This window comes from Mchenga conophoros, linkage group LG19 (assembly GCF_057382185.1).
Source record: "Mchenga conophoros isolate Kocher_MC1m ecotype Shallow Benthic linkage group LG19, M_conophoros_male_GT1.1, whole genome shotgun sequence".
NCBI lineage: Eukaryota > Metazoa > Chordata > Actinopteri > Cichliformes > Cichlidae > Mchenga > Mchenga conophoros.
Genome location: NC_140544.1, coordinates 29923479 through 29939225, shown reverse-complemented (window position 1 = coordinate 29939225; position 15747 = coordinate 29923479). Strand labels below are relative to the sequence as shown.

At 39.1% G+C, this 15747-nt stretch overlaps 3 protein-coding genes across 5 annotated transcripts; 2 read left to right on the top strand and 1 right to left on the bottom strand.

Annotated features, from left to right (window-relative positions):
• The first annotated feature begins 1749 nt into the window (after positions 1-1749).
• Positions 1750-4949, top strand: LOC146552587 (uncharacterized). Of its 2 annotated transcripts, none has more exons than XM_085257144.1 (6): positions 1750-1902; positions 2194-2307; positions 3256-3513; positions 3617-3780; positions 4299-4435; positions 4522-4949. In XM_085257144.1, the coding sequence occupies exons 1-6, from the start codon at positions 1827-1829 to the stop codon at positions 4691-4693; spliced, it is 921 nt and encodes a 306-aa protein (XP_085113270.1). In that variant the 5' UTR covers positions 1750-1826; the 3' UTR covers positions 4694-4949. The 2 variants fall into 2 exon arrangements, with proteins under 2 accessions (XP_085113270.1, XP_085113271.1); XM_085257145.1 differs by having other exon boundaries at positions 1754-1902; positions 2206-2307.
• Positions 4950-5110: 161 nt separating this feature from the next.
• On the top strand, positions 5111-8919 carry LOC146552586 (uncharacterized). Its single transcript, XM_085257143.1, has 6 exons — positions 5111-5268; positions 5466-5582; positions 6848-7099; positions 7185-7348; positions 7482-7618; positions 8683-8919. Exons 1-6 carry the CDS (start codon positions 5151-5153, stop codon positions 8846-8848), a joined length of 954 nt encoding a protein of 317 aa, XP_085113269.1. The 5' UTR covers positions 5111-5150; the 3' UTR covers positions 8849-8919.
• ttc8 (tetratricopeptide repeat domain 8) lies at positions 8887-15205 on the bottom strand. Of its 2 annotated transcripts, XM_085257141.1 has the most exons (15): positions 14967-15205; positions 14654-14677; positions 14362-14482; positions 14195-14258; positions 13941-14100; positions 13666-13755; positions 13533-13577; positions 13356-13441; positions 13170-13257; positions 12963-13073; positions 10956-11095; positions 10679-10853; positions 10426-10548; positions 9788-9871; positions 8887-9697 (listed from the first exon to the last, which is right to left on the bottom strand). In XM_085257141.1, the coding sequence occupies exons 1-15, from the start codon at positions 15078-15080 to the stop codon at positions 9581-9583; spliced, it is 1542 nt and encodes a 513-aa protein (XP_085113267.1). In that variant the 5' UTR covers positions 15081-15205; the 3' UTR covers positions 8887-9580. The 2 variants fall into 2 exon arrangements, with proteins under 2 accessions (XP_085113267.1, XP_085113268.1); XM_085257142.1 differs by lacking the exon at positions 14654-14677.
• Between the last annotated feature and the right edge of the window lie 542 nt (positions 15206-15747).

Here is a 15747-nt window from a genome sequence, read left to right as displayed (position 1 = left end):
AATAAGTGTATTGCACACCGTCATTATTGCACATTAATTATTATTGCACCTTGTTATAAATATAAATATTATTATTGTTATTGTTTTAAACATTGTTACTCCCCCCCCCCCCCCCCCCCCAAAAAAAGTCCAGGGAGGTAGCCAGTCAGGTCAGCTATTTGCATTGATCAGGGCTGTTGCCCTGTTGTAAAAGCTGTCATTGAGTCTGTTTGTTCGGGACCTCAGCAGCCTGAACCTCCTGCCCGACGGCAGCAGCTTAAACACCCGGTGTCCTGGGTGTGTGCAGTCCCGTAGGATGCTGCGTGCCCTCTTGAGACAGCGAGTGCTGTACAGGTCCTTCAGGGAGGGAAGAGGATGTCCAATGATTTTTTGGGCCATATTGATGACCCTCTGGAGTGCCTTTCTGTATGCTGTGGTGCAGCTGGAGAACCACACACCGATGCAATATGTCAGCACACTTTCAATGGAGCAGCGGTAGAAGACGGTCAGCAGCTCCTTCTTCAGGTCCATTTTTCTGAGGATTCTCAGAAAGTGCAGACGCTGTTGGGCCTTCTTTAAAACCGCAGAGGTGTCTCCATTGGAGGTCTGTGTCTATGTGCACACCCAGAAACTTGAAACTGGAGACCCTTTCCGCGCACTCCCCGTTGATGCTGACAGGCTGCAGCTCAGACTTCCTCCTTCTGAAGTCAGCTACTAGTTCTTTTGTCTTGGTGGTATTTCACCTGACTCAAAAGGCAGATTTGCAAAACATGCAACGTAGCCAATTGCCCTTCTGCAGAAAGGGCAGTAGTGTTAATACTGCTTAATTCAATGCAACCCTACAGGGACAATTCTAAGAGTTTCCAGGGGGATCAAACCTTTTAATGTGCTGTTCCTCTGTTGTGCTCCGTTTTTAAGCTGGTAGTTAAATAAATATTTAAATAGAAAATAATGTTTTCATATTACTGCCATGGCTTATGATAGGTAATGGGGTTAGGTCATTTTGAAAAAACTGACTGGGTGCTGTGATGCTTGTCTGGAAGTATTAACTTTTTGTTATCGTTTTTTGGCCATAAAAACTGAAAAAGCATTAAATATGTAGTCTTTAAAAACTGGAATTAGAAGAAATGCAAATGTGTTACACCATAATTTGGAGAGTTTTTGTATTCATATATCAAATAAACAACAATTTTTATTCTATGAATAAAACCTGTGTGAACTTCATCTCACATAAAATTATATTACTTAGTGGAGTGTTTCCTGTTTTTGTGATTAGCTAGGCTAACTAGCTGCTGTCCATAAATGTGACATATAATATTATAAATGTGCTTCCTCAAAAGAACAAAAGAATATTAGCAAAATTTTAATTAATTGTATATTTAATAATCTAGGAAGATTTTGAACAAAAATGTAATTACCCAGCAGCTTATGCTTCTTCCTGCTCCTTTTTGAACATGGACGTTATTTGGAGTTGTGGTTGCTCGTTTTCCTTTTGTTTGCTTTGTTCATTTGTCTCTTTTAATTCTATTTTTTTTTATACTTTTTCAACATGTTCAAAATAAAGATTCAATCAATCAATCAATTACCCAGCAGTCTGAAAACAAGTTTACATGTGCAGCATCAGTCACAGTATTATTACACAGTATGCTAATGTTTTTCAAACGTTAGAGCGATATTATCTCATTCTTGTAAAAGGCATTACCTCAACATGCAGACCAGGGTTCAAACGCACACACACATAGACACACACACCTTATCGCTGGTACAACCAGGAGAGACAAACAGATCAATAAGCGCTACCTGCACCAGTCAAGAACTCACAATTACCGTCGGTGCCTGAGGAGAAGATGACATTTGAAAAGATTTCTCAAGATTTCAGCACAGATGGCCATTCAGTCTCTCACCGTCAAAGATTTCGACAAGGTACAGCTCACTTTACAATCAAATTCCGAGCAGTTTCTTTTCTGCTTTTTTTTATACCACCGCTTTACTCCCTCCTTGTGAAATCTGACCTCGTGGAGCTTTCACTCGTTTACTCATTTTGGTTTCAGATACATGTAAAACATTTGTAATAAGTGTGTTACATTGTTTAAAACTAAACCACATAGCAGATTGCTCTGTCACCTATTAGGAAAGTCCCCATTATAAATTTATTTGATTTACTGAAGACAAAATATTTTATTAGGATTTTTAACTGAGAGGAACATTTTCAAGGTCTGTTTGCAGATGGAAGCAGACCTGCGTTTCCACACCACCGACTGGTTATACTGAGTCTGAGCCTGCTGAATGCTGTTCTGCTGATAGCTGCTGTTGTCACTGGGATCTATTGTAAGTATGAGAGTCAATAAGAAACTCCTTAATCTGAAGTATAATCCTTGTTCTGTATGATATTAATCGCACAAAGTAGTAGAACCAAGTACGAACGATGGTATGAAACTGCAGAAATTCATATAATTTACTTTTACATATATGAATATCTGATTGATTAGAGTTTATTTCTAGACCAGAGTTTCTTAATGTTTTCAGTGTGCCAAATGACACAGAGCCACACTCAAGAATAATACTGTATTTGTAATGTTTCATTTTGGACACATTACAAGCACAGCATTTGCGGTTTATGTTGGTATATGCCATTTTCACTATCATGAAACAGGTATGTGTTGCTTTGCAGTTGCTTTGGTCGCTAGATGGTTGCAAGTTTTGCTAGTAGTATGCATGGAAGATGCTAACTTGTCTGCTAACCCTCACTAATTACTTACCGAGCAGTATTAAACTGTGAAAAGTGCAACTAAATGAAAATCGTTTGCCTTCAAATCAAAACTTCTGCCTGGAGAAATGTGTTAGTTGCCGCACAACTTTTACTTTGAAAGCAAATGTCGTCTGTTTCTGCGTTTTGGCACACTGCACCTAGAAGAGTAAATGGTTACTGTTTGTGTGTACAATAGTGTCTTTCATACAAATTAGAGGTAATCAAAGCAATCTGCTGGCAAGGTTTTTCACTCAGCCATAGTCAACAACCTGAGCTCAATTCCAGTCACTGGACCTTTCGGTGAATGTAGTTCTTTGTATAGTTATTTGTATATATTAGCTGGTATCTGTGTCTGTGACAAGCACTCATACTGTCTATAGATGCAATACGCTAACAAATCTACTTTGAAACAAATATGTGGAGCCAACATGACATCTGGAAAACTGAAGATCACAAACCAATGGCTGACATCACTGTGATTAGAGCAATCTTTTATATTGACCCTCTTTTCCTTTCTTATCTTTCAGGTGTCAAAGCCAAAGACTTTCAGGTTTCAGATTCATCTGTTTCACCCTTGTTGATTGAAATGAACCATCTCCGCAACCACAGTGGTATCATCAAAGAGAGGCTGGAGGCCCAGGCAAAACTGGTGAAAGAGCGCACCAACCACGTGCAGCTAAAGCTCCAGGTGAAGCAGTTGAAGGTCGAAAATGATTTGCTTCAGCGACAAATTGAGACACTAAATGCAGCGAAATCAAATCTCCAGACAAATAAAACTCTCTTAGGTAAGTTCAGCCTCCAACCCGTCTTTGTGAACATGCAGCATGCTGTGAATCTGCACGGCTTATTGTGAGATAGTAAATGGTTGTTCGATCTCTCTTGGAACAGAGGAAACCTGCGGCAGATGCCCAACAGGATGGCTCCTTCTTAAAACATCCTGTTATTATTTTTCTCACCATGAAATAAACTCCAGAAAGAACTGGACGGAGAGCAGACAATACTGCATTAACCAGGGCGGTGACTTGCTTGTCATCAATAACTTGGAGGAGCAGGTTGGTCAGAAACAAAGTCTTTTCTGCTTAAATAGTTTATTTTGTAGGCCTCTGTGTCTGGTTTTAAAATGCCAAGAAATTCGAGCCCACCATGTGTGAGAAAGTTATCTTCTGTTAATGATTAAGATTCATTTCAATTTCATAATCTTGGTGCATAAAAAAGTAAAGTCACAATAATATACGTTTAATTTTGGCAATTACTCATTAACTTGTACGTTATTAAGAGCTTTACACTCAAAAACTTTACCATCTCTGCTCGTGTGTGGGTCTGTGTGGGTGGGATTTAATTAGACTGAACTTACTTTAAACTGGCAAAGTAAGAAAAATAGTACTCGTCTAACTTCTTAGAGCAAATATGTGACATCTTGATAAAGGCTAACCACGGGGAGCAAATGTTTTATATTCATGATAGCATTGCTCAGCTATGCCTAAACGAAAGGGCTTTTAAATTCTGTTTGATCACACCATACTTATTAGTCATCATTTAAAAATCAAATTGAATGTCTGCTTTCTCATAGCTCCTCATAACCGACAACTTTCAAAAAGTGAGCAGCTCTGGCGTATGGTGGCAGAATGGATACTGGGTCGGCCTCACTGATGTGGTGACAGAGGGAACGTGGGTCTGGGTTAACAATGTGACCGAGGTGGATTCAATGTAAGCGACTCGTGAAGCGCTATGATTCATTACTGACAAATGTACTGAAAACAAGTTCCTCTCTAAGCGATTGTGCTTTACTCAAGGTACTGGAGAAGTGGGCAGCCCGACAGCTCTGGTGAGGAGAAGAAGAACTGTGCTGCTTTTCTTTTCTTTACCGATAATGTGAAGACGTGGTACAATGTAGAATGTAGCAGCAAACAGCTGAACTGGATCTGCGAGATGGAGCCAAAGCAAACCACAAGGGGACCTCAATGATGATGTTTCAAAATAATAATAGCAATAATGTCATAAAATCTCTCAAATAAATTAGCTGTAACTTGACATGTGAAAAATCGTGTTATACACTACTGTAAGTGACACGTTTTCGGTTTTTTTGTTTTTAAAGTATTTTGACAAAACTCAGCATATTCAGTTGTATATGGGGGAAAAATGTCTGCAGTATCTGGTCTGTAATGATTTTAAGATGTTTAATGCTTAACTTGATAAAATAAAAATTCATCCTTAAAGAATATTTCTGATCCTAATCTTGTTTAGATGATCTGAAAACTCTGCTGTTCCTTTACCTCCTGTAAATGGTTAACAAGTAAACTTGATTTTCTGTTTGCAATGTTACACACACACACATGCGCAAACACCCGCAGGGCAATGTCCTAACAAATACTCTCTCTTTCTCGGGTGATCTTGCTGCACTCTTCTCATCTCGTCGATTAAAATGGAGGACAACGGAAATAATGCTGGCTTTTTTGAGAGTACTTATAACAAACTGACTTATCCTGAGGACATTAGTGAAGATGACCACTCTTTCAACTTGAACCAGGAGAGGCAACAAGGTAAATGACAAGAAGATGAATGATGATTAAGGAAATATGTTTAATGTTTCTTCTCTGCCAGAAACTAGCTTTGCTCTTCACAGCACTTTTTATAACTTGTGATTACACATCCACATTTTCGCCCACCACTTGGGTGTTATTTTGATGTTGCTGTATTGTGCATGGCTCTGATATTTATCCACCACTTATCTGTGTAGTGTCCCTGTCCACAATGGGGCCTGGATCCTGTTTAAATCGTTACAAAGTGCTTGCAGTGAGCCTGGCAGTGCTCGCTGCCTTTCTGCTGGCAGTTGATATTGGCCTGGGAGTCTATTGTAAGTGATTACTGCAAGCTGCAGTTTTTGTTATATTGAGAAATTTTTTAAATCTTAAAAAAAAGGTTCAACAGGAGGGAAAATAATCATCTCTTGTGGGAAAATCGAGGTCAACAAAAAGGGATTTGATTTATTCTCACCTGACTCTTTTTATCTAGTTTTAACTCCCTGGTTTGGTTTTCCACCCTGTAGCTTCACTGCTTATTCACCTGTGTTTGTGTCCTCAATAGGCCGCTAATTTTACTGAAAAGTCTCCAATAAATACTGTTTCACTACCTGCCTGCCACTAAAGAGTAGCTAAAGTTAGCAGGTGAATACAGAAGAAACATTAGCATCTATGAAACCGGATGTTATCCCCTCAAATTCATGGAAACCAAAATAATAAAGCCCAGTCTTTTTTTCATAAACTGTATAAGGTTGTTTTGTGTCAGCTTTCTAAAACGTTTGTTTCTGCTGCCCCCAAGTGATCAAAAAAGAACAAAACAGAAAATGCAGGTTTAATTACTAACATTACAAATGTACCTTAAATAACGGTCACTAAAGTAGCATCAGGGAAATTCAGAGTTTGTATTCCCTTAGAAAAACATATTAGTTGACGCGTTTTTTTCACCTGGTTGCAAACACAGAAAACTTTCTATACATGATTTAAGCTACAAAATATGAGGAGCGCTTGATTATTTGATTAATAAATATGTTAATTTATAAAAATGGTTATATGCTTTTGCATCAGTGACTATTATATCAGGTTTTGCCCATTTTATTGGCTAATATTAGATTACTACAGATCACTCATGCCAAATGCCAGACTAATTTGAGTTTTAATTTAATTGCAGTATTTCTGTTACATAATTTATCCATATAAGAGGACCAACAAGCTGATGACTCAGTTGTAAATACCTGTTACTTCTTTGTTTAGAAAGGGTCACCAGAGCAGGTGGATCAGCAAACGTGGCATATTTAACCAGGATTTTTGTTTCCAATCTTGAACTGGGATCTTTTAGTTGTTAGGCAAATGTATTAACAACTATACTAAAGAGCTATTCACTATGTTATTTAATTATGGGACAATTTAAAAAAAGGAAAATGTGTAAACTGTCTTAGCTGTGACCTAAAAACTGCCTGTGTTCTAGATAATAAATAAATATTTTTAAGTGAGGTTTGTCTGCTACTGCTCTTTTGTTATTTCCGTTAGAGTTCTTTCTTCAGCTGTACCAACACCGTAAAAATTGTACAGTTTTTAAAGTCTTCCTTTTCTCTACTTTCAGACTACAGACTTACTTATGGGAACCATTTAGTAACAGACATCAGCACTGAGATTGCCAAATTGCAGGCTACTTACAACGCTGCACTCCAAAGCAAGACTGAAGCCAAACAGGAGGTGGCGAAAGAGATCAAGTCACAGCAAATTACCAAGTGGGAGCTTGATCATCTGAACAGAAGGAAAAAAGATACCGAAAAACTAATAGACAGAACTGAAACGGAAATTGCGATGTTGGAATCCCACATGCCAATGCTCAGTGAGAGGCTTTTTCTTTATTTATCATGTTAATAAATGCTCTATAATTGTTATGTCATTCCTTTTTTTTTGGTTTTTGTCGACAGAAGAGGGCTGCAGACAGTGTTTGCCAGGCTGGACTGTCATTAATTCCATGTGTTACTTCTTCGCTTTATCTGAGGAACTCTCACGGAGATCGTGGATGGATGCCAGACATTTCTGCAAGAGGCAAGGAAGCGACTTATTGGTCATCAACAGCAGAGAGGAACATGTAAGACTCAACATTTAAACAACACAATGAAACTTACTGACAAACTTACAAGTTCCACTTCTCATGAACAGCACTAGCATATATGAATGTTTGTGTGTGTTTTCACGTACATGTGTATTTCCTATATTGTCAGATGGCCCTTGCTGAAATTGTAAAAATGTCTCGAGACCCCTCGAGATCGCTTGCCCACAGTGGATTCTGGATTGGACTGAGAGATGCAGATGTGGAAGGAAGTTGGACATGGTTGGATGGGACAAGGGTGGAAGAGGGGTATAAATTCTCCTAAAAATCTTAATCCATAATGACAAAGTGAAAGAAGTTTTCTTGCTATTTTTTTTTCCAAATCAACATTTACATAAGTACTCACAGCCTTTGCCATAGCACTGAAAATTGAGCTCAGATGCATCGTGTTTCCACTGATCACTTGTCAGAGGTTTCTATTAGTTTTTGATTGGAGTTCATTGTGGTAAGGATTGTATCAATGCACAGATCTGGGAAAGGGTACAGAAACATTTCTGCACCCCTGAAAGTCCCGATAATGGCTCCATCATCAGTAGATGTAAGAAGTTTGAAATCACCGGGAATTTTCCTGGAGCTGGACGCCCAGCCAGTCTGAGCAATCAGGGTGTAAGTGCCTTAGTCAGCGAGAACTCGATGGTCACTCTAATAGAACGACTCTCAAAGTTGTTCGGTCATGTGCAAAATGCTCTGGACTGATGAAACAAAGATTGAACTCTTTGGGCTGAATGCCAAGGATCAGCACCTAGCTAATTCTATTCCTACAGTGAAACATGGTGGTAGCAGCATCATGCTGTGGGGATGTTTTTCAGCAGCAGGAACTACTCAAGACTACTCATGGTCGAGTTGATGATAACTTGCTCCAGAGCACTATGGACCTGGGACTGGGGTGAGGGTCCATCTTCCAACAGGACAACAACCCTAAAGGTGGCAAAAGGTGCTTCAACAAAGTATTGAGTACTGAGCAAGGGCTCCGAATACTTATGTACATGTTGTATTTTTGTTTTTTGCTTTTAATGCGTTTGCAAGAATTTCAAGCAAATCTTTCTGACTTTGTAATTATAGGCTGTTGTGTAAAACTTTGAAGTGAAAAATGAATCAAATCCAGTTTGGAATAAAGTAATGTAATGTGACAAAATGTGGAACAAGACAAGCGATATAAATTCTTTCTGAATGCCCTGTAACCATTATCCACTTGTGATAACGTAATTTAAGTATATGTCAGTTTATTAATTTAAGTATATGGTAATTTCCCATATATCTCTGTCAGAGCACACATAAAAAAACTAAGCAAAGTTACCCATCTCTTGTTTCAGGTACTGGGATATTGGAGAGCCTAACAACCAAAACAATGAAGACTGTGCTGCTATGTATCCCAGAGAAAACCCCTTTCATTCATGGAACGATGCTCCATGCAACTGGAACCTGAAATGGATTTGTGAGAGGACACCAAGACCTTTTAGCTCTAGCTTAAATGTTTAAACAGAGAGTCAAGTCTGGCTTTAAGGCATGGACGTGTCTTCTGAACTTTTTTTTTTCTTTATTGTCATGTCTTTTGCAAGAGACTACAAAATGTCCAAGAAGATTAAAATAAGAAAAATACATCTGAGTTATAAAGGCATCTACAAAATGTATGCAAATTCTGTAACTGTTACAAATAAAACCTTTACTATGTACACATATTTTACCACTGTACAGATTTGTACACTAACATGCCAGTGTTTCAGGAAAACCTTTACATGCCCTCTATAGGTCATGTTAGTTAGAGCCCAAACATTTACCATTTAATGGGCTATGACTGAAACACTTGACCTAGACATTTTAGACCTAGCGTTGCATCAACTACAGCCTTTTGAAACTCTACTGAAATAGAGTTTTACAGAGAACAGTGAAAAAATCAAAGAAACCAATGAGCTTATTCTGTACACAACAATAAGTCTACAACAGCTCAAGCTGGAATCAAATAAGGACAATCACATCACTTTTCAACACTGAAGTGTAGAATTACAGTTAACAATTAACACTTCAAAGGGTCACCACTCATTTTGCTAAAGAGCTTCAATTGTAGATGTATCTAATAAACTGGCAGTTAATAAATAAACACAAGCCAAAACTAATCCCACTTTGTCCATTTCCAAGACTAACCTACCAAATTATGACTTTTTTAAAGACTGGGTTAAAAGAAAACCCGGTCGTTTGCAGTGCTGTGGTCCCTCACAGCACTGCAAAGTGCTGTCGAAGTTGCTTGAGAAGCTGCTGAGTGTCGACGTGTTCTGGGAAAGCGTCCTCAGATTTTTGGGCTGCACTGTAGCTGCTCTGAAGGTCCCCAAGCTGGACACAGGCAAGAAGATGTAAAGATCACACTTTGTCACTTTTAATTGCACTGCATGATTTGGTTGGACCTTGATAGCGATAAATTACCTTTTCAGAGAGAATGGAGAGATTGAAGTGTGGCTCGTACATATGGGGGGCCAGTGATGCAGCAGTCTGAAGGAAGCCTTTAGACTGGATTAAAGGCAGGGAAACAATTAACATCTGTCATGAAAATGTATATGAAAATGCAGTGTTTACAGATTTAAAGTTTTATTTTCTTTAATTGGAGCAATCCTTACATCACGTTGCCATCATCATTATCACTATGAAAAAAGCTGGAAAACCCTGAAAATTTAACCTTTTAAATCATGTTGGCAGCAGAAGTGTTAAGCAGGTGGATTGCTCATGCTCCTCCTGCTACTGGAAAAATAAAATCCCATATATCTCATGACGCTTTGTCTCATATCAAGCTATTATTGCTAAATTGCTTTATTGCCTAGCTCTTTGTTGGAGTAACAGGGGCTTACTGAATATTGGATTTATATTACGCAAGTATAATTTGAGAGATATCTTTTGATAATATGAGCTGGATTACAGTTTATATGACGCTAATAACTACATTTTAGTGATTTTCTTATAATGGGCTGTGTTATATCACATTAGAGGTCGAAAGGATCACCATTATGATTTCATTACTCATATTTTAGCAGCTTAACAAAGACAATGATTCAAAACTATGTCTTTACCTGTTCAATGTGACCTTTTCGCAGCTCCAGCACAGCCAGGTTGTTATAAGCTTCAGCATGGTCATTATTAAATGCCAAAGTCAGTTTAAAGCACTGATAGGCCAGAGTCAAGTCCCCTATTCCCTGTAAACACAGAGCATATTCTAAATTATACAATGTAAGGTTGTCATTTCAATTAACTAAGTGTCAAATTATGTTAACTGTGAACCATATATGGAAGTGAAACATATTAAGTAATTTTCTGTTAACTCACAACAGCCACGTGTCCTATGTTGTACCAGACATCAGCCTGCTCTTCATCATTGGCCACCAGGGCCAGAGCCCTCTCAAACGAGGACAGAGTCATATCGTACTGCTGGGCGTAGAAACAGCACAGGCCCAGGTTGTTGTACAGTTGGCAATTATACACTCCCATCTGGAGCAGCCGTCTAGCAATGGGTGAAACATATTAAATCACAGATGGTAAATAAAATCTCATCAGATAAATTGTAACAACACATTACACAAATTGTACAGAAAGTTTGTCTGACCTATAGAAGCGCAGAGCAATCTCAGGCTGATCTGTATAGAAGTGATTGCTGCCTATGCAGGCTATGGCCTCCACGTGAGTGTTGTCCTGCTTCAGGACGTCTTTATAGTACTCTGTCGCTGATGAAATGTTGTTCATCTCCTGTCAAAATACCATTTTAGAGACAATTAATGAATGGACGGATGGATGGATATCTTTAATGATTCATGCAACTGTTAAGGTTATACTCCATGCAGCTATGGTGGAAAGTTTACATTAGTCCAGTGGTTCCCAAATAGCTTGGAGGCAAGTCGTTAAGATTTTGTGTCAACCAAACACTATTAGTGTAACTGAAAGCCCTTTTGTCTTTAACCTCAGCAATTCAAGTACTAAGGTTAATATTGCAAAGAAGCTGGGAGTGAAGCTGTTGTTAAAGCTGGCTTCCTTTAACTATGACTGCTTGCATTTCTCCACTTCAGTGACTTTGAAAATGTTACTCATTCCTTAATTTCGTCCAGACTTGACCATTAACAGTCTGCTTTCAGGTGTCAGCCTGTCACTGCTTGGCCAACTAAAGCTGGCCAGCTCTTAACTGGCAAGTGTAAGCAAGACCACACATCACTCATATTAGCTTCCTTTATTGGTTGTCAGTAAGTTTTAATTTTTTTTTCTTTGATTTTAAGTGATTGCAGGGGTTGGCACCTCCTTAGCTCTCTCATTGAGCAGGTCTGCTGAGCAGAGGCTTTTGACTGTCCTGTGGTCCAGATTAAAACAAAGAGGAAATCAGAAACTTAAATGTACCTTCTCCTACATTGTGGAGCAAACTGCCTATTTACATCAGGGGCATTAGACATTTTTGAAAACGGTCTTTGGTTATTACACCAGACTAAGTCCTGATTACTTTGAATTGTGCTTTTACTGTTTTTGTTTTTTCATTTTGTTTTTTGTTTGTTTTGATTGGGGCTGCAGCTGCAGTAATGCGGACGCTGCACCGGTCCGTCGTGGTGAAGAGGGAGCTGAGTGTAAAAGCGAAGCTCTCAATTTACCGGTCGATCTACGTCCCTACCCTCACCTATGGCCACGAGCTGTGGGTAGTGACCGAAAGAACGAGATCGCGGATACAAGCGGCAGAAATGAGCTTCCTCCGAAGGGTGGCTGGCCTCTCCTTTAGAGATAGGGTGAGAAGTTCGGCCATCCGGGAGGGGCTCAGAGTAGAGCAGCTGCTGCTCCACATCGAAAGGAGCCAGCTGAGGTGGTTCGGGCATCTGACAAGGATGCCCCCTGGGCGCCTCCTGGGCGAGGTGTTCCAGGCATGTCCCACCGGGAGGAGGCCCCGGGGCAGACCCAGGACACGCTGGAGAGATTATATATCTCGGCTGGCCTGGGAACGCCTTGGTATTCCCCCGGATAAGCTGGAGGAGGTGGCTGGGGAGAGGGAGGTCTGGGCCTCTTTGCTTAGGCTGCTGCCCCCGCGACCCGGCCCCGGACAAAGCGGATGAAGATGGATGGATGGATGGATGGCATTTTGTTTTCTTTATTTAAGCAGTTTTATTGTCTTATTATTTTATGACATTTATTCTTTTAGCTGTTAAGCACTTTGGGATACATCATAAAAACATTCCACTTGACTTAACGGCACAAAAAACAACAAATTTAATTTAATTTTAATATACCAGAACACATCAGCGTCCCTGACTGAGGAGGATCAAATTTGTGATGATGTAAAACTGAACAATTTCTTCTGAAAGGAAAACCACACAAAACCATCTAAAAGGAAAATAACTGTGAAGAAACTACATCTTTTGGATCCAGCTGAGAGTGCCAAACAAGCTAAAGAGCCACTCTGAAACCCGAAAACACTTCTAAGAGACACTCTGTCTACTGGAAAAGAGCTTTTGAAATGAACCACAGGCAGCTAGAACTTGTCTGAATTGTGTTAAAGTGCCTGATAAGGAGTGGTTATGTGATATTCGACAATGCAATTAAATAAAAAACTGACTATATTCGAGATGATGATGGCATACTGTACCTCATGGATACGAGCTATTCCTGTTAGAAGGGTAACCTCTCCAGGGAAGTGATCCAGGCCTTGCTTGAAAAGACTGAGAGCCGTTATTGGCTGATCCATACGCTGATAAACCTAAAGGAAAATGAAAACAAGAATAGTGATTTCAAGAAAAACATTGCTTTAGAGAGAGAACCTTAAAATGTACAAACCCTTGGCAATAATCACTACCTTTGCGAGATAGAGATACGTATCTACCATCTCTTGGTGGTTGAGAGCTGATCGAAACTGTTTTTCTGCTTCTCTATATAAACCAAGCCTAAGAGGAGAGAAACAGACATTACATAATTTCATATACATAAATTAATTTAATCAAACATTGCAGTTGAATAATATGAAGGATGGTGTGTTACTTGCCTGTAGTAGCATTTTCCCAGCTGAACTTTCCACCACCAGTCTTTGAACTGTGCATGTTCAGTAGCTTGAGCAGCTAAATCCAAAGCCTGTACAAGGAATATAATATTTCTTTACATACAGTCCTGTCATCTAATGTGTGGTAGTTTTCTTTACACTGCAGATTTGTGTATCGCTTACATTTTTCACATCATTTTCATGATGGAAGATGTACTCAAATAATGTCTGTGGAGAAAGAAGATTGCTTCACATGCAGGAAAAACACAATAGAAAACAACTGATAAATGTCTGGAAGTCACAGTTTGAGTCTTACCCTGGATAAATTGGGTTTTTGGGAATACTTGGCCAGATTTAGTCTAGACAAGTTTATAAATGGTCCTTCGGGATTTGTTAGCATTGAAGCCTAGAAAAACAATAAAAGAAATAGGTCATGCTAAGAATTTCAGGCTTTCAGTGTAACATAATAAATAATAAAATGACTGTTGCTATCAGTCTTACATTAATATATTGTCTGCTGCATAAATTAACTTGAGAAAATGCAATAGAAACAGGCATGTGTCAAACATGGCCTTTAGTAGGAATACTCACTGTCCCCAGACGAATGAATCTACCAGAAGAAGCGGTGACAGGACGAGCTGTGCTTGCAGTACGTGGGGTTTTGATAGCCTGCTCCATTGTCCCAGGGCGCCCGGACTGTGTGCTGGGTCTCACAAATCCTGTTATAGGGCGTCCTGATTGTGTCATGGGCCTAGATTTCAGGAAATAAAATATATCTGATTAGAGATTAATCACGAAAGCTTCATCAGTTTGGTTTTTTGTTTTCGTTGTCTTGAAAAACCTACCTGACAGCTGGTGTGGGACCTCCACCATGACATGTTCCAGGAAGTCTTAGTGATGTACCAGGTCCTTGCAGAGATCAAGTGTTATAAAAACAAAAATACTAATTAAGAAAATGTTCAAATTATTAATTTAATGAATTGTGGAATTTGGAGCAAATGCTTAAACTTACGTGCAACTTGAGCAATAGAGCTTTCATCCAGCATCATCTCAGCAATCCCCTCCTGGTCAACCTCGATTTCATCTATGTAAACCATCTCTGTAAGAGCACGGGTTTTCAAGCTCCATGCAGCCTATGACGCAAGTACGCGCGCGCACACACACACACAAGCAAGTTTTAGTCATGTGAAATATTTCACATTTATGTAGAAGAAGGCATAAAACAGTCTGGAGCTACAACACAAATTATCCATAAAAAAGAACAAAATGAGATGGAAAACAGAGACATGTGCAGTCATGGTTACCTCTGAGATTAGCAAAGATGAGTCCTTAAGATAGAGTGCAGACAGTTAGCGAGAGAGTAAAGAGATTTAAGAAAAATGTGAATAATTGGGAAGGAAGCAGAACGAACATAAGACACGATAGAAATGAGACTTGAAAAGAAAAGTAGCGTATAGCAACAGCTACTAAGTTTATAATAAACTGAATAAGTATGATGAAATGCTACGTTAGTGAGATATAAACAACACAGACTCGACTAATCGGGATTATGCAGCAGGTTGTCCAGCTGTCCATCGTTAGCAAGCTAGGCTAACCCTGCTAACTTCACCACAGTACCTGGTCGTATGGGTTGTCTTGTAATATTTTCGTACAAATATCAGAACATTGTTGGAGTTTCCGCCTCCTGAAATAGCTCCACGCCAGAAACAATGGGTCCATCGTCACTTCCATTGCTTTTGCTAATCAGGGAGAAATAGCGTAGATCTAAAAGTCAGTTAGCAAGCTGCTAAGAGAAGCTGACTTGAAGGCGAGACCGAGGCTTCCTCTGTCGCTCGGCAACAGCCTAGGAGGGCGGTCCTTCACTGCCGCAATTTCCTCAAAAGAACTGAATAAAATAAAATAAAGTTAAATTAAATTAAATTAAATTCATGGGACATCACTGTTCTTTTTAAAATTAATGCATTAATTCAAATTTGATTTACAAGAAATATAGATCAAATAAAATAAATAAAAATATAAATCTGTGGAAGCAGTTAATTTAGGTGAGTAAAGAACTTTCTTACTCATAACTCTTTATATAAGTCATGAAACACGCCACACTTAAATAAACACTTTGAATACTTGAATGGACTAAGTAATACATCATTTTTAAACAATTAAAATTTCAATTACCTGCTTTTGGTATTTTTTTAATTATATGGTTGAAAAGAACACATTAAAAGCACAAATGCTGACATTAAATAAAAAATATTCAGAAATAGGGTCTAGCACCCGGACTGCTTGCTTCTTGGTCATGACGGAGTTGTCCTCTCCTGCTTTTTCCTCCTGAGTAAGTCAAAGCATCTGATTGGGTAACGGACTCCTCCGTCATCTTTGTAGGCGGTGCTTGTGGAATAAC

Bases quoted from the DNA above. Each gene is read 5' to 3' on its own strand.
- LOC146552587 (XM_085257144.1), top strand. From the start codon at position 1,827: ATGACATTTGAAAAGATTTCTCAAGATTTCAGCACAGATGGCCATTCA. The intron at 2,308-3,255 runs GTAAGTATGAGA...CTTATCTTTCAG, and splicing joins TGTTGTCACTGGGATCTATT to GTGTCAAAGCCAAAGACTTT. The intron at 3,514-3,616 runs GTAAGTTCAGCC...CTCTTGGAACAG, and splicing joins GACAAATAAAACTCTCTTAG to AGGAAACCTGCGGCAGATGC.
- LOC146552586 (XM_085257143.1), top strand. From the start codon at position 5,151: ATGGAGGACAACGGAAATAATGCTGGCTTTTTTGAGAGTACTTATAAC. The intron at 5,583-6,847 runs GTAAGTGATTAC...CTCTACTTTCAG, and splicing joins TATTGGCCTGGGAGTCTATT to ACTACAGACTTACTTATGGG. The intron at 7,619-8,682 runs GTATAAATTCTC...CTCTTGTTTCAG, and splicing joins GGGACAAGGGTGGAAGAGGG to GTACTGGGATATTGGAGAGC.
- ttc8 (XM_085257141.1), bottom strand. From the start codon at position 15,080: ATGGAAGTGACGATGGACCCATTGTTTCTGGCGTGGAGCTATTTCAGG. The intron at 10,549-10,678 runs GTGAGTTAACAG...CTGTGTTTACAG, and splicing joins ACATAGGACACGTGGCTGTT to GGAATAGGGGACTTGACTCT. The intron at 9,872-10,425 runs GTAAAGACATAG...CCTTTAATCCAG, and splicing joins GAAAAGGTCACATTGAACAG to TCTAAAGGCTTCCTTCAGAC.